Source organism: Delphinus delphis, chromosome 17, assembly GCF_949987515.2.
Source record: "Delphinus delphis chromosome 17, mDelDel1.2, whole genome shotgun sequence".
NCBI classification, from domain to species: domain Eukaryota; kingdom Metazoa; phylum Chordata; class Mammalia; order Artiodactyla; family Delphinidae; genus Delphinus; species Delphinus delphis.
The window spans coordinates 548,133-572,416 of NC_082699.1; the positions used below are offsets into that span (position 1 = coordinate 548,133).

Consider the following 24,284-nt stretch of genomic DNA (forward strand, 5'->3'; position numbering starts at 1 on the left):
GAAAGGGGCAGAGAAACATATTGGAAGGGATAATGACCCAAAACTTTCTAAATCTGAGGAAAGACGTGAATACACGTGTTCAAGAGCTCAGTGAACTCCAAGCAGGATATACACAGAGAGAGCCACACTGAAACACATTATAGTCAAATTGTCAAAACCCCAAAATAAAGAATTTTTAAAGCATCAAGAGAGAAGTGACTTATGTACAAGGGATCCTCAATAAGATTGAGAGCTGATTTCTCATCAGAAATAATGGTGCCAGGGGCAGTGAGATGACATTTTTAAAGTCCTGGAAGAAAAAAACTGTCTTTCAGGTATATCCTGAAAGATAGTATATACAACAAAATTATCTTTTAAGAATGAAGGCGAAATTGAGACATTTCCAAATAAACAAAAGCTGAGGGTGTTCATTACCAGTAGACTTGCTCTATAACGAATGCTAAAGTGGCTCCTTCAGGCTGATGTAAAAGGATACTTAACAGCATCTTGAAACCATAAGAAGAGATGAACACTGGTAAAGGTAACTACATAGGTAAATATAAAAGCCCGTATTACTGTATTATTGAAACTAATTTAAGATTATTCAAACCAGGTTGTTACATGTTTAAGATGCTAATTGTAATTTCCAAAGTAACTACTAAGAAGATTAAAAAGCACGGAACAGGAAAGAAGAGAATTAAAATGATACACTCCAAAAAAATCAACTGAACGTTTAAAAAGCAGTAATGGAGGAAATAAAGAATTAAAAAAATACACATAAAAAGAATAAAAAATCATACACATAAAAAGAAGAATAAAAAAACATTAGGAAAACAATTGATAAATGCCAGAAGCAAATCCATCTTTATCAGCAATCACATTAAATGTAAAGAAATGAAACTCAACTATTAAAAGGTAGAGATTGGCGGTCTGAATGCTTTTTAAAAAAGGATCCATCTATATACTGTCTACCAGAGGCTCAACTTAGATATTAAAACACAACGGAATTGAAAGTAAAAGGGTGGAATAAGATATTCCATGCAAATAGTAATCAGATGAGAGTGTGGGTGGCTATATTACTGTGAGACAATGTTGACTTTAAATCAGACAGGTTACAAGAGATAAGGAGAGACAGTATATGTTGATAAAAGTTTCAGTACATCAAGAAGAGATAACAGTTATAAACATGTGCACCTAAAAAAATGTTCATGGATTGCACAACTGATAATATTATTAAGATGTCAGTACCACCCATAGCTATCCATAGATTCAGTACAATCCTTATCAAAATCCCACTGGTATTTATTTTTTTATAGAAATAGAAAAAAAATCTTAAAATTCATATGGGCCCTGAATAGCCAAAATAATCCTGAAAAAACTAAGAGGACTCACACTTCTTGATTTCAGAATTACTGCAAAGCTATAATAATCAAAACAGTGTGACAGTGGCATAAAGGTAGACATAGACCATGAGTAGAATAGAATATAAAACCCAAGGTAAACCCTTAAATATACGGTCAGTTGAATTTTGACAAAGGTGCCAAAACCATTCATGTGGAAATGATAGTCTTTTCAACAAACGATGCTGGGAAAACTGGATATCCATATGCAAAAGAATGAAGTTAAAATAGTCAAAGAATATGAATAAACGTTTTTTCAAAGAAGACGTGCAAGTGCCAGTAAGAGTAATGGGAATCAGACTACCTCTACTCAAATCTTGGTCCACCACTTATTAGCTGTGTATTCTTAGGCAATTACTGCACTTCTCTGTGTCTCAGGGGGTCTTCTTTGAGGTTAAAGGAGTTAATGAGTTGGAAAGTGAAATGTTGCCTGTGGTTGGTGCTCTCAGTTGCCATCATAAGCTTGGTCACATCAAGGTGCCAGGGTAGGAGTCTGAGCCTTGGTTCCAGTCCTGCCTTTTCACTCATCTGCTATGCAAATCACAGTCTTCACCTCTAAAATGGAGATGCTTCTGTGTATCCTACTTTTCTCCCAGGGTAGTTATAAGAATCAAATGAGATAATTTAAGGAAAAGTAATTTCTAAAATATTTGTTTAATTAATGTATAAAACATAAACATTATAATAATAAACATTATTATAATTATTAAGCACTACTATAATTAACATAACAACAGTACATGTTATTATTATGGTTTCCCTCTCCTAATAGACTAAGCTTTTTATTGAGTTAATCCTATTCTTATTTGTATCATTTGGTTTACTAATTTCTTGCATAAAATAAGTGCTCAGTAAATGTACTGGAGAAGAATTTAATTGAAATAATATAAAATTTGAAATTATATAAAATACTTGAATGTTATTTTGTTTTCCTGAGGTGATGCTGCAGCCTATTTGGAATTAATGTCAATAACCTATTTGGTCTGTTTTGATAAAGATGACTTAGATAATCTTTACCATTGTATTTATAGCTCATCAGAATGATAGTTTACAACCATAACGTGCAAATATCTTTAACTGTAAATTTTAGGGACTAAGAATTCAGTTGATCGATATTATCAATAATAAACTTGTAAAAGAAGATACAAACACTTGTACAATTGATTCCTATATTGTTTCCTTTGAAGATCCACTTTGCAAATGATAACTGTTTTAGAGACAAAAATGAGATAGGATAAAGGCTTCCATTCAGCCGAGTCTGTTCCCTCTTGCACTCTCATATACACGGACTCAGCGTCTCTCCTGGAGCTGGAGCTCTGCCCTCCCGGCCCCCCATAACCCACTCAACAGAGTCCAGAAGGAGCGGAGCGTTAAGCAGTACCCTGTGGACAGAAGGAAATGACCCCATCATTGATGAAAACAAATCCTATGTGCTTGTCTTTGTATTAACAAACAAGAACGGTTTAAGTTTGTTAAGTAGAAGATCATTTATATTAAGTTTTCAGGTAACAAGTTTAACACAGGTTAGCCTGAAATATAAATGACTTGAGGTTCTATTTAAAATATGTCTAAATTGCAAAGTGGAGCTTCTGCACGGTGAACTTACTTACTGCTTGTCTTGATCATCCCTCTAGGGCTCACAGAGTGCTGGGTAAGCTTCAGGAGACTTGGGAGTGTGGGTGGGTGTTTGTAGCTAAAAGGTATGTTTCAGGCTGTGTTACTAACCTTTCAGAATGAAGAGTGGATAGGGTAATGGCACAGTGACTGCTCTGTGGCCGTATACTCAACTTCAGGTCAGGCGTGCTCAGGAGTCCTCTGTGCTGACCTGGGAGCAGCCATCTGACCCTGCCAAACACTCCCCTGCTCTGCAGGCACGTTTGTGGCACCTGAGACCAGGGCCAGGCAGCTCTCAGGAGGACACATTGTCGGATGGACCAAGTCTGGAGGAAGGTAACAGGAGCAAGTCAGAGGAGAAACAAAGGCCAGGAGGTTTTATCCCCTCCCCTGGGTTAATCCTCACCAAGACGGTAGCTTTCAGATAGTTGTAGAGTCTCAAGGGAAGTTTTCCTTTTCCTTTTCACAGTCTTACTTTCTAAGGGCCAGAAATTGTATTTTTTTTGTTTTTGGCTCGAGTTACTTTAGTATTTCTCACGGTTGGGTGAAGCTCACGTTGGGATACTGTTTTGACTTTAGCAGATGACACACCCTGCTCTGGTTTTGCTGTGCCCTGGTTGCTATGTGACATTTTGAGGTTTCTGCCATTCTTGTTTGTCCTAATTTCTTTTCCATGAAGATAAGTTGTGCCATTCAAGAGAACTTGTGCTGCTGCTTCTTCTAAGAATGTTTTGATCCCAGAACATTCTTATTCCTTTTATGATTTAAAGCATGTCCTTTAACCAGTCTTGCACATTTATCTAGTTCACCTGAGGGTGCTTCTGTTTGAAGCTAGACTAAGTCCTGTTTGTGGTAATAATTAAATCTAGGCTTTGTGATTTTTGAGGACAGTCTTAATTTATTGATTCACTTATTTTAGCAGAGTGTCAGCTTCAGCTCTTCTGTGATCATTGTCTTCCCAAATCTCTTTGTCATTTAGTGTGAATCCTTTTGGTCTGAATTTAATAAATTTTCTACTGAAATTTTAGTTTTGGACATTTTGTGGATTTTATTTTATTTTTTAATTAAAAAATATGTGTTTATTATTTTTTATCATGTGTCTGTGCTTTAATCACATGCTATACATTAATTTAATGACTTGCCTATTTCCAAAGATTGAATGCTTACTTTAATTCTGTATTTGTCAATAATAGATTCCTATCCAATAGAAATTAATCAGTTATAGAGGAAGATGATGTGTTTCCTGGTTGCTTGTGCCACTTTTATATATTTCTAATACGTAAGGTGTTATCACAATATGCAAATCCCCAACAACAGCTAGGAAAGGTTTTTTTTAAATTTAATTTATTTTTTTATACAGCAGGTTCTTATTAGTCATCAATTTTATACACATCAGTGTATACGTGTCAATCCCCACCTCCCAGTTCATCCCACCACCCCCCGCCCCACCGCTTTCCCCCCTTGGTGTCCATACGTTTGTTCTCTACATCTGTGTCTCAAACTTCTGCCCTGCAAACCGGTTCATCTGTACCATTTTTCAAGGTTCCACATATATGCGTTAATATGCGATATTTGTTTTTCTCTTTCTGACTTACTTCACTCTGTATGACAGTCTCTAGGTCCATCCACATCTCTACAAATGACCCAAGTTCATTCCTTTTATGGCTGAGTAATATTCCATTGTATATATGTACCACATCTTCTTTATCCATTCGTCTGTCGACGGGCATTTAGGTTGCTTCCATGACCTGGCTATTGTAAATAGTGCTGCAGTGAACATTGGGGTGCCTGTGTCTTTTTGAATTATGGTTTTTTCTCTGGGTAAGTGCCCAGTAGTGGGATTGCTGGGTCATATGGTAATTCTATTTTTAGTGTTTTAAGGAACCTCCATACTGTTCTCCATAGTGGCTGTATCAATTTACATTCCCACCAACAGTGCAAGAGGGTTCCCTTTTCTCCACACCCTCTCCAGCATTGGTTGTTTGTAGATTTTCTGATGATGCCCATTCTAACTGGTGTGAGGTGATACCTCATTGTAGTTTTGATTTACATTTCTGTAATGATTAGTGATGTTGAGCAGCTTTTCATGTGCTTCTTGGCCATCTGTATGTCTTCTGTAGAAAAATGTCTGTTTAGGTCTTCTGCCCATTTTTGGATTGGGTTGTTCGTTTTTTTAATATTGAGCTGCATGAGCTGTTTATATTTATTTATTTATTTACTTACTTATTTATTTAGGCTGCGCCAGGTCTTCGTTGTGGCACTCGGGGATCTTTGCTGTGGCATGCAGGATCTTTTAGTTGCGGCACGCATGCAGGACCCGGGCCCCTTACGTTGGGAGCTCGGAGTCTTACCCACTGGACCACCAGGGAAGTCCCCATTTTGTGGATTTTACAAAAACATTTTTCAGTTCATTTGGTTTGTTTTTCTCCCTTTCTTTTCTAGGTATACTCAAATACTGTAATCTGTTCCTCATATTTTGTGCCATCTCAATTTTTATTTCTCTTTGTGAAATCAGAAGATTGAACCATTAAAATTTTTTTTACGTATGAACACTGTCAGCTTTTGTTGGGATGACCTATATTATGTATGTATGGTGACCATTATTAGAATTCCTTTTAAAGAATGCTATTACCTTTCTGCCTTTGTTGGTTTTTAGTGATCTGAATCTAGTTGCAGATTATTAAGTTATTTGTATGAATAGGTACTATGATCATTCTTGATAAGGTGGGGTTTTTTAATCAACTTTTTATCTCAGTTGGAATAAAAAACCTAGACAGCAAGACAAGCTTAGCTGTTTTGACTGCTGTGGTTCTTCAGCCTATCCTGAGCCAGGTTTTCCTTCAGAGCTTTAGTGAAGGTGACCGTAAGGAAAAACCCATTCATTCGTCTGACTTCTGGCTTGTCTTGTGTATTGTGGCTTCATCTTTTTGTTTCTAAGTTTCCGTTTTCTTTGAAAGTGGTCTGCACAGTGAGGTTTGTGGTTATAAACATCGTAGAATTGAAGTAGGCTTTGTTACCTGTGCATTTGGAAAGTCATATATTTCTGATTAAAAATCATACACCAAAGATTTCTCAATTTTGATAGTAAAAAAGGCATCAATTTTTTCTTTAAATAACATTAAGTTGCATTTAAATTATAGTTTTAAATGGTTTGTTACTGGAAAGATACTATTTAAAAGTTTTCTAGAATGGACTAATTTTTATAAATCCAAGATCTTTGAAGAATAATAAACACCGTTAATATAAAGCATTTTAATGTACCAAATACTTTCATATCCATTATTGTCTTAAAATGGTCAAACATAAATGTCATTATCCCTCTCTACAAGACAAAAAGGATTCTGTTTAGGTGACGCGATCAAGATCATTTGGCTTTAAGTGACAAAATGGGACTTGAACACAAATCTATAGACTTCACGTTCTTGTTCTACCCGCCGTACCAAACTGCTGCTCTGAATAGACAGTTTTTACCTAGAAAGAAGCGTGGAATGGTGTGTTGCGAATTTCTGAAAAAGTGCATATTACTTGCTGACTTGTGACACTGCAGATGAGATGTGAGGGAGGCTCTGTTAACTCAGTCAGGTGAAGAAAAATGTTTGTCAAATTGTGATTTTCTCTGCAGCAATTGAGCTGTGGGCCCAGAGACATTAGGTATCATTTTTGTCTTTTTTTTCTGCTGCATGGAGTGAGATCTTTATTGTTAATACGAAGGCGAGAAAGCCCAGCCCTACGTGTCAACAAGTTAAAGCATTGAAATGCCACAGCTCACCAGATGTAATGGAGCTCGAACGAGGAAGTGCTGCTTTCCTACCAGTTCTGGCAAAGCGGGAAGGCTCCACCGAGAAGCTGCCTGCCTCTGTGCCAAGTCCTGACAGTGGAGCAGGTGTTCTGTAGGCAGAAAGAGCACGGTGAAGCCTGCCAGGCACTTGAGTAAAGATAAGAAGGTGTAATGGTCATATGTGTTTTTCTAGGAGTAGTAATCCTCAAAGTATCGTGGTGGGACCAGCAGCATCACCTTGGAACCTGTTAAAAATGCCAATTAGGTGGCCCCATCCCAGACCTACTAAATCAGAAACTCTGGGTGTGGGGCCAGCAGTCTGCTTAACGAGCCTGTGATTCTGATTCATGCTGAAGTTTAAAATGTTCTGTTCTGGAGTCACACGAGGAGATAAAGACTGTAAGATAAAGGTTTAAAACTGGCCTAGGAAAAGTAGTGCTGGCAACATATGAATACATTTAGTTTTATATTCAGGAGATACCTTATAACTCAGTGTGGAATGATCCTTAAAGATAGAGACCAGTCATAACTGATACTAAGGCATCTGGTTTCTGTCTGCACTATGCACTTCACTTGTTAATGCATATATTTAGATCTTGTTATAAAGATTTCTATTTCTGATTTTCAAGAAACAGAACTGAGTAGACCAGGTAGAATCCTTTACCCAGAAGCCGTACCTGTAGGAAGCCCAGCCGTAGCATTGTGCTGTGTTACCTAGTGGACTTTAATGAAGCAAAGTAGCTGAAAGCTGATAGTCTCCCTTCTGAATACTAGACTCACAGCCAACTCTGTAGAGATGATACTGTCATGGCACAAATCTAAACTTAGAGATAGGTAGACAGACGATAGAATTGGGATGCTGAGGAAGAGATGTGATGAGGGCATGTTGACTCTCAGCTAGTTGGGTTGGATGGATGGATAGATGGATGGAAGGAAAGATGGATGGATAGATAACAGAGGGAGGGAGAGAAGGAAGGAAGGAAAGGAAAGGGAGGGAGGGAGGGAGATGACAGAATTGAGATGCTGAGGAGGGATGAGGAACATGTCAACTTGTATTAGTTGGGTCAGTTTGGGCATATTTGAGAGTACTCATAGGGAAGTGGTCATCGCTTAGTTTCTTCAAGTAATGAGGCAGTTTATTGTTAAAGAAAAGATTGATTTAAGTGCTTATTTGTATCTATTAAAGAATACATTTTTATTGTGGAAAAAAAGACACAATAATAGAAGAAAATTAAAACTTAGCTGTATATATATAATCCTTTCATTTAAGGATAAATTGCTTAATATTCTGGTACAGTTCATTCCAGCACTTTCTCCTTATAAGAATATTATATTAATAATATATATGGTCCTACCATCTTGGAATCTCATAAGTCATATAGGCCTGAGTTTGTTTCTCTAATTCAACAATATAACAGGAGCTCCACCCACAGTGTCATTAAATACATTTTTTTGAATTAGGATTTTTAATGCTATCATTTGTATAGCGTTTTCTTGATTTATTTTTCTACTTTTTGTTAGAAAGTTAGATTCTTTGCTATATTTTGCTATAATAAATGAGTATGATTAATATTTTAGTGTGTAAGTGTTTTTCTCCACATCTCTGATTATTTCATTGGTATAGATGAAATAACATCTATACCAATAACAGTGACTTTGTCGAGTAAAAATGTATGAACATTTTTAAGGCCTTTAATTACCCAGTTGTGTATAAAAGTGAATATACTACCATGAACCCAGAGAAAACTGAATTTTTCTAAGATATCCGATCTTCTACTGGGAAAATTGTTAACCTCTAGAGATTTTAAAAATACTTAATGTATTAGGTACTATTTTATTTTATTTTAAAATTAAATTTCTTTTTTAAATATTTTATTTTATTTTATTTATTTATTTGGTTGTTCCGGGTCTTAGTTGTGGCCGGTGGGCTCCTTAGTTGCAGCTCACCAGCTCAGTTGCAGCACGTGTGCTCCTTAGATGCAGCAAGTGAACTCTTAGCTGCAGCATGCGAACTCTTAGTTGCGGCATACATGTTGGAACTAGTTCTCTGACCAGGGATTGAACCCGCGCCCCCTGTGTTGGGAGCATGGAGTCTTAACCACTGTGCCACCAGAGAAGTCCCTTAGGTACTACTTTAAATAGTAGCTAGTGTGTATGCCAAGCAGTGTATGTACTTGTCTCTTTGTGTGGCTTGTATATTGGAACATATATGTACCTAATCTCGCAGTAACAACATTAGGTAGGCATGATACCCATTTTAGCTATGAAAAAGTTAAAGTTCAGAAATTCAAAGTAATTTGGTGGAGATAAAATAGGCAATAGGTAGCAGAGCTAGAATTTAAACCCAGGTCAGTGTGACATCAGACTGTGCTTCTCCTGCCTTGTTCTCCTTCTTTGCATTTTCTGTTACATTTTGGCAGAAGTTTTGTTACTGAATAAAAGTATGGGATTTGTGCCTTGAAAATAAACTTTACAGATTTTTCCCCTTTAAGTCAGTTAGGGCGGCTGGGAAGAGACTAGCAAAAACTATGAAAGAAAAGCCTTAGTGCGAAGGGATCTGCAACCTCACCCCCAACTCCTACCACAACTCTACTCCCACCCCAGGGGGAAAGCACCTCTGACTTCCTCCCATAGAGAGTCCAAACGGTGCTAAGAGACACCCAGAAGGTGGTGGTGACAAGAAGCAGAGAACTGGGGTAAGGAGATGAGAAACTCACCAACCGAAGCAACGCAAATCAGTCTTTGAAGGTCATCAAACAGTCCTGAGTTGGAGGCAGTGCTGGATGAAAACAGGCAAATGTCTTTCAGGGGGACCTTCAAGATGGCAGAGGAGTAAGATATGGAGATCACCTTCCTCCCCACAGATATATCAGAAATACTTCTACACGTGGAACAACGCCTACAGAACACTCACTGAATGCTGGCAGAAGACCTCAGACTTCCCAAAAGGCAAGAAACTCCCCACGTACCTGACTGTGTGGCTGACCGGCTCTTAGTGCTCCAGCCGGGTGTCAGGCCTGAGCCTCTGAGGTGGGAGAGCCAAGTTCAGGACATCGGACCACCGGAGACCTCGCGGCCCCATGTAATATCCATCGGTGAGAGCCCTCCCAGAGATCTCCGTCTCAACACTAAGACCCAGCTCCACCCAACAGCCAGCAAGCTCCAGTGCTGGAGAGCCCATGCCAAACAACTAGCAAGGCAGGAACACAACCCCACCCATTAGCAGAGAGGCTGCCTAAAATCATACTAAGTTCAGAGACTCCCCAAACCTGCCACCAGATGCGGCCCTGCCCACCAGAAAGACAAGATGCAGCCCCACCCACCAGAACACAGGCACTAGTCCCCTCCACCAGGAAGCCTACACAACCCACTGAACCAGCCTTAGCCACTGGGGGCAGACACCAAAAACAACGGGAACTGCAAACCTGCAGCCTGCGAAAAGAAGACCCCAAACACAGTAAGTTAAGCAAAATGGGAAGACAGAGAAATATGCAGTAGATGAAGGAGCAAGGTAAAAACCCAGCAGACCTAACAAATGAAGAGGAAGTAGGCAGTCTACCTGAAAAAGAATTCAGAGTAATGATAGTAAAGATGATCCAAAGTCTTGGAAATAGAATGGAGAAAATACAAGAAACGTTTAACAAGGACCTAGAAGAACTAAAGAGCAGACAAACATTGATGAACAACACAATAAATGAAATTAAAAGTTCTCTGGAAGGAAACAACAGCAGAATAACTGAGGCAGAAGAACGGATAAGTGACCTGGAAGATAAAATAGTGGAAATAACTACTGCAGAGCAGAATAAAGAAAAAAGAATGAAAAGAATTGAGGACAGTCTCAGAGACCTCTGGGACAACATTAAACGTACCAACATTTGGATTATAGGGATCCCAGAAGAAGAAGAGAAATAGAAAGGGACTGAGAACACACTTGAAGAGATTATAGTTGAAAACTTCACTAACAAGGGAAAGGAAATCGTCAAGTCCAGGAAGTGTACAGAGTCCCATACAGGATAAATCCAAGGAGAAACATGCCAAGACATATTAATCAAACTATCAGAAGTTAAATACAAAGAAAAAATATTAAAAGCAGCAAGGGAAAAGCAACAAATAACATACAAGGGAATCCCCATAACGTTAACAGCTGATCTTTCAGCAGAAAGTCTGCAAGCCAGAAGGGAGCGGCAGGACATATTTAAAGTGATGAAAGGGAAAAACCTACAACCAAGATTACTCTACCCAACAAGGATCTCATTCAGATTTGACAGGGAAATTGAAACCTTTACAGACAAGCAAAAGTTATGAGAATTCAGCACCACCAAAGCAGCTTTACAGCAAATGCTAAAGGAACTTCTCTAGGCAGGAAACACAAGAGAAGGAAAAGACCTACAAAAACAAACCCATAACAATTAAGAAAATGGTAATAGGAGCATACATATCGATAATTACCTTAAATGTAAATGGATTAAATGCTCCAACCAAAAGACATAGACTGGCTGAATGGATACAAAAACAACACCTGTATATATTCTGTCTACAAGAGACCCACTTCAGACTTAGGGACACATACAGACTGAAAGTGAGGGGATGGAAAAAGATATTCCATGCAACTGGAAATCAGAAGAAAGCTGGAATAGCAATTCTCATATCAGACAAAATAGACTTTAAAATAAAGAATGTTACAAGAGACACAGAAGAACACTCCATAATGATCAAGGGATCAGTCCAAGAAGAAAATATAACAATTGAAAATATTTATGCACCCAACACGGGAGCCCCTCAATACATAAGGCAGATGCTAACAGCCATAAATGGGGAAATGGACAGTAACACAATCATAGTAGGGGACCTTAACACCCCACTTTCACCAATGGACAGTTCATCCAAAATGAAAATAAATAAGGAAACGCAAGCTATAAATGGCACATTAAATAAGATGGACTTAATTGATATTTACAGGTCATTCCATCCAAGAACAACAGAATACACATTCTTCTCAAGCTCTCATGGAACATTATCCAGGATAGATCATATCTTGGGTTACAAATCAAGCCTTGGTAAATTTAAGAAAATTGAAATCGTATCAAGTATCTTTTCCGACCACAACACTGTAAGACTGCATATCAGTTACAGGAAGAAAACTGTAAAAAATACAAGCACATGGAGGCTAAACAATACACTACTAAATAACCAAGAGATGATTGAAGAAATCAAAGAGGAAATCAAAAAATACCTAGAAACAAATGACAGTGAAAACACGACAACCCAAAACCTATGGGATGCAGCAAAAGCAGTTCTAAGAGGGAAGTTTATATCAATACAGTCCTACCTCAGGAAGCAAGAAAAATTTCAAATAAACAACCTAACCTTAAACCTAAAGCAATTATAGAAAGAAGAAGAAGAAAAAAAAACCCAACATTAGCAGAAGGAAAGAAATCATAAAGATTAGATCAGAAATAAATGAAAAAGAAATGAAGGAAACAGTAGCAAAGATCAGTAAAACTAAAAGCTGGTTCTTTGAGAAGATAAAATTGATAAACCATTAGCCAGACTCATCAAGACAAAAAGGGAGAAGACTCAAATCAATAGAATTAGAAATGAAAAAGGAGAAGTAACAGCTGACACTGCAGAGGTACAAAGGATCATGAGAGATTACTACAAGCAACTATATATGTCAATAAAATGGACAACTTGGAAGAAATGGACGAATTCTTACAAGAGCACAACCTTCCGAGACTGAACCAGGAAGAAATAGAAAATATGAACAGACCAATCACAAACACTGAAATTGAAACTGTGATTAAAAATCTTCCAACAAACAAAAGCCCAGGACCAGATGGCTTCACAGGCAAATTCTATCAAACATTTAGAGAAGAGCTAACACCTATCCTTCTCAAACTCTTCCAAAATATAGCAGAGGGAGGAACACTCCCAAACTCATTCTATGAGGCCACCATCACCCTGATACCAAAACCAGACAAAGAGGTCACAAAAAAGAAAACTACAGGCCAATATCACTGATAAGCACAGATGCAAAAATGCTCAGCAAAATACTAGCAAACAGAATCCAACAGCACATTAAAAGGATCATACACCATGATCAAGTGGGGTTTATCCCAAGAAGTCAAGGATTCTTCCAATATACGCAAATCAGTCAGTGTGATACACCATATTAACAAATTGAAGGAGAAAAACCATATGATAATATCAGTAGATGCAGAAAAAGCTTTCGACAAAATTCAACACCCATTTATGATAAAAACTCTCCAGAAAGTAGGCGTAGAGGGAACCTACCTCAACATAATAAAGGCCATATATGACAGACCCACAGCCAACATTGTTCTCAATGGTGAAAGACTGAAACCATTTCCTCTAAGATCAGAAAGAAGAAAAGGTTGCCCACTCTCACCATTGTTATTCAACATAGTTTTGGAAGTTTTAGCCACAGCAGTCAGAGAAGAAGAAGAAATAATAGGAATCCAAATTGGAAAAGAAGAAGTAAAATTGTCACGGTTTGCAGGTGACATGATACTATACATGGAGAATCCTAAAGATGCCACCAGAAAACTCCTAGAGCTAATCAGTGAATTTGGTGAAGTAGAAGGATGCAAAATTAATGCACAGAAACCTCTTGCATTTCTGTACACTAACAACGAAAAATCTGAAAGAGAAATTAAGGAAGCACCCCCTATATGCCACTGCAAAAAAAAGAATAGAATACCTAGGAATAAACCTACCTATGGAGACAAAAAACCTGTATGCATAAAACTGTAAGACACTGGTGAAAGAAATTAAAGATGATACCAACAGATGGAGAGATATACCATGTTCTGGGATTGGAAGAATCAATATTGTGAAAATGACTCCACTACCCAAAGCAATCTACAGATTTAGTGCAGTCCCTATCAAACTACCAACGGCTTTGTTCACAGTAGAACAAAAAATTTCACAATTTGTATGGAAACACAAAAGACCCCGAATAGCCAAAGATTGCTTTCTCAAAGCAATCTTGAGAAAGAAAAACGGAGCTGTAGGAATCAGACACCCTGACTTCAGACTCTACTACAAAGCTACAGGAATCAAGACAGTATGGTACTGGCACAGAAACAGAAATATAGATCAATGGACAGGATAGAAAGCCCAGAGATAAACCCAAGCACGTATGGTCACCTATCTTTGCTAAAGGAGGCAAGGATATACAGTGGAGAAAAGACAGCCTTTTCAATAAGTGGTGCTGGGAAAACTGGACAGCTACATATAAAAGAATGAAATCAGAACAATTCCTAACACCATACACGAAAGTAAACTCAAAATGGATTAAAGACCTAAATGTAAGGCCAGACGCTATAGAACTCTTAGAGGAAAACATAGGCAGAACCCTCTGTGACATAAATCACAGCAAGATCCTTTTTTTGACCCACCTCCTAGAGAAATGGAAATAAAAACAAAAGTAAACAGATGGGACCTAATGAAACTTAAAAGCTTTTGCACGGCAAAGGAAACTATAAACAAGACGAAAAGAGAACCGTCAGAATGGGAGAAAATCTTTGCAAACGAAGCAACTGACAAAGGATTAATCTCCAAAATTTACAAGCAGCTCATGCAGCTCAATATCAAAAAAACAAGCAACCCAATCCAAAAATGGGCAGAAGACCTAAATAGACTTTTCTCCAAAGAAGATATACAGTTTGCCAACAAACACATGAAAGGATGTTCAACATCACTAATCATTAGAGAAATGCAAATCGAAACTACAATGAGGGCTTCCCTGGTGGCGCAGTGGTTGAGAGTCCGCCTGCCGATGCAGGGGACACGGGTTTGTGCCCCGGTCCGGGAAGATCCCACATGCCGCGGAGTGTCTAGGCCTGTGAGCCATGGCCGCTGAGCCTGTGTGTCCGGAGCCTGTGCTCCGCAACGGGAGAGGCCACAGCAGTGAGAGGCCTGCGTACTCCAAAAAACAAACAAACAAACAAAAAAACTACAATGAGATATCGTCTCACACTGGTTAGAATGGCCATCATCAAAAATCTACAAACAATAAATGCTGGAGAGGGTGTGGAGAAAAGGGAACCGTCCTGCACTGTTGAGGGGAATGTAAATTGATACAGCCATTATGGAGAACAGTATGGAGGTTCCTTAAGAAACTAAAAGCAGAACTACCATACGACCCAGCAATCCCACTACTGGGCATATTCCCTGAGAAAACCATAATTCAAAAAGAGTCATTTGGGCTTCCCTGGTGGCGCAGTGGTTGAGAGCCTGCCTGCCTATGCAGGGGACGTGGGTTCATGCCCCGGTCTGGAAAGATCCCTCATGCCGTGGAGCGGCAGGGCCCGTGAGCCATGGCCGCTGAGCCTGCGCGTCCGGAACCTGTGCTCTGCAATGGGAGGGGCTGCAACAGTAACAGGCACGCGTACCTCAAAAAAAAAAAAAAGAGTTATGTTCCACAATGTTCGTTGCAGCTCTATTCACAATAGCCAGGACGTGGAAGCAACCTACATGTCCATCAACAGATGAATGGATAAAGAAAATGTGGCACATATATACAATGGAATATTACTCAGCCATAAAAAGAAATGAAATTGAGTTATTTGTAGTGGGGTGGATGGACCTAGAGTCTATCTTACAGAGTGAAGTAAGTCAGAAAGAGAAAAACAAATACCATATGCTAACATGTATATATGGAATCCAAAAAAAAAAGTACTGAAAAACCTAGGGGCAGGACAGGAATAAAGATGCAGACATAGAGAATGGACTTGAGGACACAGGGAGGTGTAAGGGGAAGCTGGGATGAAGTGAGAGAGTGGCATGGACATATATACACTACCAGCTGTAAAACAGGTAGCTAGTGGGAAGCAGCCGCATGGCACAGGGAGATCAGTTCGGTGCTTTGTGACCACCTAGAGGGGTGGGATAGGGAGGGTGGGAGGGAGATGCAAGAGGGAGGAGATATGGGAATATATGTATATGTACAGGTGATTAACTTTGTTATACATCAGAAACTAAACATTGTTAAGCAACTATACTCCAGTAAAGATGTTAAAAAAAAAAAAAAAGAAAGTAAAGTTTACAACCACTCCCAGATATGTGATGGTTCTTTCTTTAAATTGCAATTTCCAGTGACCTGTGCCTGAGAAAGGAAATGGTCAAGTCAGAGACTTTTGTTAATCTAGAGAATTAGACTCCTGGTTTATAGAGGAAGTCTATTTCACATTTTATATTCTTCAGTGAATTCATCTTCAGTGTAGTTTACTGTTCACTTTTGAACGGAAATAAAGTGTTCCTCAACAATGTGTTTATTTGGATAAAAAGGGAATTAGACAGAGTCTACTCTGGGAATTTAAAATAACACACACAGTTATAAATGTCAGTGTTTTTATCAATTTTTTTAGATAAGGTGGGTATTTTTTGGGTAGGAAGCTAAAAGAAACAAAGTTGAACCTGGGAGATAAACCTTGGCAAATAAGAAGTTGAAAATAAAGGAAGTATAAACCTTGAACTTCTTATTTCTGAAATTGGCTTAATTCTTCATTTTAGAGATATTTTTTAGGACTTACGGTTTTAAATTTTTCTTAGAATAAATCTGACTTTTGGTGAGAGGAGGAGTGCCTGTTCACTCTGTAAGTAATTGAGAATGTGGGCAGGATAGTTGGTATTTTTAAAAATTCACGACAAACACTGTTAACATTGTCTTGTCACTGACTTGAGTTTCATGCAGGGGTTCAGATGCCGGTGTCTGGAGGAGGGAACTCAGATGGTTCAAAGCTTGTGCAGTTGCCTCAGAAGTCACTGGGGCATAATAGCCTTTTTCAAATCCTACGAGTTGATCAATCAGAAAGGGTTTACGAAGTAACTAGAATGTGGTTTACTGTCTGCCCTGAGAATCAAAATTCTCAGATAGCTGCATGGAACTTTCTGCAGTGATGGAAGCGTTCTCTGTGCTGCCCACTGTGGTACTGACCACATCAAATACTAGAAATGTGGCTTCTACAACTCAGGAAATGCATTTTAAGTTTTATTTTACTTCTTTTTATTTAAAATCAGTTAGCTACAAGGGCTACCTTAAAAGCACAGGTGTAGAAGGTGGCTCTGATGTTCTGTTTTCACCAGGGACCTTTTTGCATTAAATTTAACGTGCCTCCATTGCAGCTTGTCACACCGGCCTCCCACATCTCACGCTGTCCTGGTAGCTTCATCTGATCCTGTGGGCCAGCGACCGCCTGGCAGTTGTCACTCCCTTTCCCGCGCACTGGTCCCTCCAGGAAGGATGCAGGACCTTTCTTGCTGTATCCAAGTGGTGGGTCCCATCCTCCTTCCAGGGAAGAGAACAGACTGGCTTCATTTTTTATTTTTTAATTCTTTACACCGTTTTTTTCTATAAATTAATTTTATTTATTTATTTATTTATTCATGTATGTATGTATGTATGGCTGCATTGGTTCTACTGCAGCACCAATGATGTTTTACTGCACTTAGTTGTTTCCTTCGTGTGTGTCCCTGTATGGACTGTAAGCCCTCTCAACTAGCCCCACACAATGGCTTGGCCTCCCGTGTCCGGAAGATGTGTGTACTAGACAGCTTTGTCCTCAGGCCAGTGGGGCTTCGAGTTGAGACTAAATTGTAAACAAAATTGATTGGTTTATCCCAAGTATGTCTTCAGTGGAAAGAAGAATTAAGTCTAGGTTACGTTTTTTTGACAACTACAGTTCTTAGTCTGACGTCTTTAGCTGACTAGCCATTAAAGGAGGGAAGGAAAGGAAGGAAAGAAAATACCTTCTATTTGTCTTGGTTTAGGTCACTGCATTTAATCCCTTAGTCATCCTTGCCACCTGCCAAATTTGGACACTTTCTTCCTAGACAGTAAACAAGCAAACTGATCTGATTTGTGATGTGAAATAAATATTGTTTGTTTTATGAGCTGATAATGGGGTATTTAACACTTTGGCAGTGTTGACAAGTGATAGCAAATGAAAAGATATTTCACTTGGTTTTCCTCTCTGCCCTTGGTGACATTAAAAAAAACAGTCTTGTTTCTTGTTTTACCTGAGTTCTGTATATAACACTCTCAGTAAAGAGCAGTGGAAATGGTTCTTCATGAAAGCAAACATTTGGACAAATTGTCATTTGTATTGAACATACAGGATTCTCTTTTTTTTCTTTTTTTTTCAAGTTTCCAAGAGAAACCATAGTGCTTGGACTCCACGGAAGACTGTTACTGTCTAGTTTTTTGTGTATTTTACCATGTGTGTGACTGTCCCACGTTGCAGCCCATCCTATTGCCATGGCTGCTGACTTGTCAAGGATGCTCTGAGAGTTTACTAGAAAGTAAACACACACTCTTCAACTTCCTTAACAGAAGAATCACTGTGAGTCCAGCATCATGATGATGTTCACTGGTGGTGTTGGTTGTGATGTGATTTATCAAGTGAGGTTTAACATCTTAAGTTTGTCTTATTTATTTGTTTGTGTTTGTTTATTTATGGCTTGTTGTGTCTTCTTTGCTGAGCGTGGGCTTTTCCTAGTTGCGGCGAGTGGGGGCTACTCTGTTGAGGTGCGCGGGCTTCTCATTGCGTTGGCTTCTCTTGTTGCGGAGCACGGGCTCTGGGTGCATGGGCTTCAGTAGTTGTGGCACACGGGCTCAGTAGTTGTGGCTCGTGGCCTCTAGAGCGCAGACTCAGTAGTTGTGGCCCACGGGCTTAGTTGCTCTGCAGCATGTGGGATCTTCCCAGACCAGGGCTCAAACCCATGTCCCCTGCATTGGCAGGCGGATTCTTACCTCTGCGCCACCAGGTAAGCCCCTTAGGTTTGTCTTTATTTTTAGTTAGATCTTCAGAAAAACTGGTTAAACTTGTTATAATATTAATCTGAATACATGCTCTGTAAACTTGCTTTTTGGTCATCACATAACATTTGTGGCAATAAGATAAGTAGAGAGGTGATAGTAGAGTCCACAGCAGTTAACACTGGCCTGCAGCATAAAAAGAAATAAAGAGGTCACACTCCCTAGGAGCATGACGCTGGTGCCATGTATATGGATGTTGAAAGGCTGTGACGTCCTTGGCCTACTAACGAAGGAAACAGCATCTGTGTTTCTTCTGCAGAAGCTCAGTGAGGTAGTACTGAGAACTCTGCTTGTCACATGGAATTTGAGTTGTGGTCATTGCCACCAGGCAGCCCCGCAGGTGCCCCACCATCCCCTTCCCTGTGCCTTCACACACCCTCACCCAGGCAGCCCTCACCTGGTTACCTCTCCTGGGAAACCTTCCCTGTCTCCAGAGGGTCCTCCCTCGGGGTATCATATAACACCCTTTTCCTTTGCAGTAAACCTGTCCTCTCAGCCTTCTTGTCTCAGACTGGATTCCCAGTCCCCTGCCCCTTGCCTGGAATGTCATAGGTGTTGAGTAAAAACAGCAAAATGAACCAAATGGACCTAGATATGGGTTTTAAGGTCTATCCCAAATCCACTAGCCTTGCACATCTATTTGGTATAGGTATGTTTTTAATTTGGTTTAACCTTAATAGCCTCAAACAGGACTTTGAATTTGGCAGAACAGAGTTCTAATGTTAATATGTCTCTCTGTAAACTGTAAGGTTCTAAATACACACAGAAATCTTGTGCTATGTTCTTAACTTAGCAGTTAAAATAATATTACTTGATCGGGCTTCCCTGGTGGCACAGTGGTTGAGAGCCTGCCTGCCGATGCAGGGGACGCGGGTTCATGCCCCGGTCCGGGAAGATCCCACATGCCGCGGAGCGGCTGGGCCCGTGAGCCATGGCCGCTGAGCCTGCGCGTCCAGAGCCTGTGCTCCGCAACGGGAGGGGCCGCGGCGGTGAGAGGCCCGCGTACCGCAAAAAAAAAAAGAATATTACTTGATCATATTTTTCAAATTAACTTGAAAGAAAAGGCTGGGCACGTATGACATCTTTCATCCATCCTGCTGTATCAGGACCTTCACAGTTGAGCCCAGTGGTACCCGATGCTGTGCCCCACCCCTGCCCTCTTGCTTTCTTGAACCTCTTCTTGCTGACTGTCACTCTGTGTCTGGCTTGCCTCTGTCTCTCCATGTCTCCTAATTGTTATTTCTAAGTTACCATACGTGTAGTCTATCGGCTTAAAATATTACCATTGCAAATTTGTCTTCTTGGTGGATTGTCCCTTTTAATCATTGTGTGATGTCCCTCTCTATCCCTGATAATTTTCTTTGCTCTAAAGCCTGCTTCATCTGATAGTAATTTCAACCATATTTATGTTAATGTTACATGATGGTTTTTCCCCCAGCCTTTTACTTTCATCCTACCTGTATCTTTATATTTGAAGTGAATTTCTTGTAGACAGCATAAAGATGGACCGTATTTTTTAATACACTCTGCTAATCTGTCTTTTAATTGCTTTTTTAGACCATATACACTTAATGTAATTATTGATATATTAAGACTTAAGTCTCCCTTTTTATTTCTCGTTTTCTCTGTGTTGTTCTCTGTTTTTCATTTCTCTGGGTTTTTCTTTTTCTCCTGGCATTATGTGGGTTGCTTGAACATGTTTTAGAATTTCATTTTAATTTATTTATAATGTTTTTGTGTTGTTATAGCTATGTTATTGGTTGCTCTAGGCATTACATTTTATATGCATAACTTATCAGTTTATGGGGTCAACATTTTGCCAGTTTGTGTGAAGTGTAGGAACCTTGCCTCTTATGTCCCTTTACTGTCCTCATTTACATGACTGTCTTAAATATTTCCTTTGCATACATTTAGAACCATATCAGACAGTGTTATAATTCTTGCTTCAACTCCAAATATAATTTCAAAAACTCAACAGGAGCAGGAAAGCCTATTTTATTTACCTGTATCTGTCCATTTTTATTTCTTCTTCCTCACACCTCTTGAGGTTCTGTTCATTGGTTTTTTTTGGTCTCTTTTTTCTTTGTTGTTTATATTTGGTAATTTATATTATTTTATCTTCACGTTCACTGATCCTTTTCTCTGCTCCCTTCATTCTGCTGTTGAACCCATCCAGTGAGTTTTATTTTCATTATTTTATTTCCTAGTTATAAAATTTCCGTTTAAGAAAATCTGTATCTTTGCTAAGACTTCCTGTTTCTTTGCTGAGACTTTCTGTTCTTTCATTTGTCTCATGTGCATTTGTAACTGTCACTGAAGCATGTTTGTAATGGCTGCTTTTGAATCTTTGTCAGGTAATTCTGACATCTGTGTCATCTTAACATTGTCATCTAGTCACTGTGTTTTTTCATTCAAGTGAGAATTTTCCTGGTTCTTAGTGTAACCGGTGGTTCTAGATGGTAACCTATACATGTTAGGTATTATGATACAAGATCCTGGATCTTATTTAAACCAGTTTTAGGTGGCTTTGTCTGGCACTGCTCTGAGAAGAGACGTTGGGAGGGTGGGGGGCTTCTTACTACCAGGTGGAGGGAGGCGTCAGGATTTCCTTCGTTACCGCTTCCCACAAGGCTGCCACTCACTGCAGTGGAGGAAGTGGGAGGGCCGGGTAGTGGTGAAAGTACTGACTCTGCTGGGCCACTGGACTCTGCTCCAAGGGGCGGGGAGTGAGACTCGGTTACGGGAGTGATGGGGGTGTGAGGGTGAGTGCCTCGTCTCACACCAGCCCAGCCGGCCTGCACAGACTCTTCATCACAGCCTGTCGAGGGGCATGTCCAGCCCCCACTTGCGCTTTGCCTGCTGTGTGTGGCAGTAGGTCACAGTTTTCCTGTGATATTTGCCAAGAGTAGAGCAGTGATTTCCTAGGACTTTTCTGTCTCGCTGGGCTGCCCCTTCCCTGTCCTTCCTTTCGAGGGTGCCTTTGTCGGCACCCATTGCTGTTTCTAGGCTGCAAAGAGGAAGCTCAGGAACTTGCTGCTCTGTCTGTCCTTGGGTCCCAGCTGGACAGCCTCCTCCTCTCCCCTTTCAGCTTCTTCTGCTCTTTCGTTTCTGTGCAGCACCAGGCATTTCCTTGTGTCTAACGGGAGAAATAGGGGAAAGTGTGTCTACTCCGTCTTCCTGTTAACCTTCCTGTTAAGCAGCGCTGCCTGTGTGAGGAATGAGCATTAGCTAGTCTGAGAGGAACCAGTAGCACATTGTCCTACTTCCACTTGAATGTGGGCCATTTCAGTGACTGTGGTCCGTTTGGTAGTGAAGGTGGAGCTCCTTTGGTGTCTGGTGTCATGTTTTCTGAAAGATGAGAGCTGTGAAGTGTCCGAAGGTCTTTCTTGTAACATTCACTTCAGTGTCGGGCAGCTGTGTGCCCCCCACCCCCCCGGCCAAGTACTTTCCCCGAGGGGCCCTGAGGCCACTGTCCAGCAGCCTGGGAGGCCCCGGGGGACCTCCAGCTCGAGCACTGCCGCCCCTTCCACCCCCACTCCTGACACAAGACTTGCTCAGAAGAGCAGAACCAGATGCACTGGCAGCTGCTCTAGGGCCTGTGTCCTTAGCCAGCAAGTCGTTGTCCTTTGTGATTTAGCAAGAAGGTGAGGGGAATCCAGCATTGCAGATAAACTTGTATTTGTATTTCTTTCCCTTTCCAGGCAAAAGCTTATTATCCCAAATGGAAGTTGCCCTGTTATTCTGAATACTTATTTTTGTCAGAAAGTTGTTGCCAAAGAAGATTCAAAAACAACACATGAAGTGCACAGTTGGGACACACCCCTTCCAAGAAGAAGCATCATTTTGGCCCAGATGTTTAGATTTAAGAGCCTGACAAATAACTCACCTGAAAACCAGGTAAACTATCACTGACTTAGAGGTTTTTTGCTTTGTAGTAATACTGCGTTTAAAGGCTTTGGAATTTATAGAGGTGATTACCTTTGGTCCTTTCCAAATATTCAGCAACTATATATGTAATCTTTAATTTATTAAAATATGAGTTTTCTTTTTTTTTCTCTTCTCATAATTGCCTAAGAATTTTATTTAAGCCTCTTTTATTTATTAAAAAAATCATGTTTTTCTTTTTCATAACATCTGTATCCCTTGGGATAAAAAGAGCTGCATAAACTTGAGGTTATACACTGGAGATTGCTTTTGGGAATTTTAGTGGCCCTGAGCCATGGTCATCCACCAAGATGAACTTGGGGAACCACTAAACTTCACTTGCGGCGGGCACAAAGGACACCCCCGGGACCACTCGGGCTCCAAGTGTCTGACTTCAGTGCGCCTGCCTCAGGGTCGCCTAGTTATCCCAGTCAGCGCAGAGCGGAATACTGAAGCTGACAGTGTGAAGGGACATCGGAAAGGAAAGGAAACGGACTTTGAACCTACTTGGTAGGTGTGGAGTTGAGCGGGAGCTCCCTTTGACTGTCAGAGCGTGTGTCTGGAGAGGATTATGTGAAAAGGAGGGCTGTCTAATCAATTTAATTGAACAGATGTAAAATACAGCTCAAAGTGCATTACTGCTTTAATGTACAGTTTTAGACACCTATGTGATGTTCAATTCATGAGGTGTGTCTTCGTCTCACGTCAGTGCTAGCGGAGCGGCAGTAGGCTTAGTGGTTAAGCGTGTGGACTTTGGAACTAGGTGCCTAGTTCGGGTCCTGCCTCAGCCACTTGCTGTTGGGTGACCTTGGGTAAGACGCTGAACTCCTGTCTCAACATTCTCATCTGGCAAACAGTGGTAACTATGCAGCCTGCCTCCTTGGGTTGTGAGGTTAAATGTGTTTGTTACACAGCACCGTATGTAAAGAAAAGTGCTGCAATGTAGGAAGCATGGAGCACTCTAGAGGATGTTTATTTACTAGGATGTTTACTGGGATCATAAAGGTGTCGCGTGTTGCTCACGGGTGTGCAGAGTGCTAGCGCTTCATAATAACCCTAGTCATTCTTCTATTTTGTTTTGTAGTTTGTGCTATTGAGAGCGTTACCTCATAAAAGAAAATTTTTTAAATCACCATAAGGTGTTTTAATAGCAGTACTTTCTCCATGTTTTCAAATCCCCGAGGTGGTCTGTCCTCCTGCCGCTCCCCTGTTCCTCGACTCACCAGGCCTCCTCGGTCACGTTGGTGGCCCGCGGATGGGAGCCCCGCGCCGTGGGCGTGCATCTGTCCTTGTCATTCCTTGAGTGTCCTGCAATCACACCCGATGCTTAGGGTTCCCCAAGCACGTTGGGATTTGGTATGTAGTGTGCCCTCGTGGGTCAGACTGGAATTGTTTCCTTTGCGTGTCTTGCCAGGTTATGTGTGGTGGTCACACCACCGTGGGCACAGACTGGACCCTCAGACACGAACAAGCAGAGCTGGGCTTCCCCGCCCGAGCTCCCCTGAGGGATTCTCTGCTGGATGCAGTCGAAAGCCAAGGAGTTGCCACCTGGTCGGGAGCCGGGGTCCGGGTGGTGGTGCAGAGAGTTTACTCTCTTCGCTGCAGGTGTCAGCAGGCAGATGGCACAGACCCTCCTGGAGTTCGGTGAGTGACGAAACACAGGTGCAGGCGCCCAGACTCACCTGGAGAAAGTGGAGGCTCTTCTCAGAGCAATTTCTTCACTGTATTCACCATGTACATGGGTTGT

The 24,284-nt window shown here is 40.6% G+C and overlaps 1 protein-coding gene across 2 annotated transcripts in view; it reads left to right on the forward strand.

The window, feature by feature from the left end:
• The window catches only part of SPIDR (scaffold protein involved in DNA repair), a 353,204-nt gene that overhangs the window by 228,678 nt on the left and 100,242 nt on the right, over positions 1 to 24,284 (forward strand). For both annotated transcript variants that reach the window (XM_060035355.1, XM_060035356.1), the window contains exons 9-10: positions 22,315 to 22,510; positions 23,952 to 24,181. In XM_060035355.1, the coding sequence (XP_059891338.1) occupies positions 22,315 to 22,510; positions 23,952 to 24,181 (426 nt within the window). The remainder of the gene's footprint in view (positions 1 to 22,314; positions 22,511 to 23,951; positions 24,182 to 24,284) is intronic.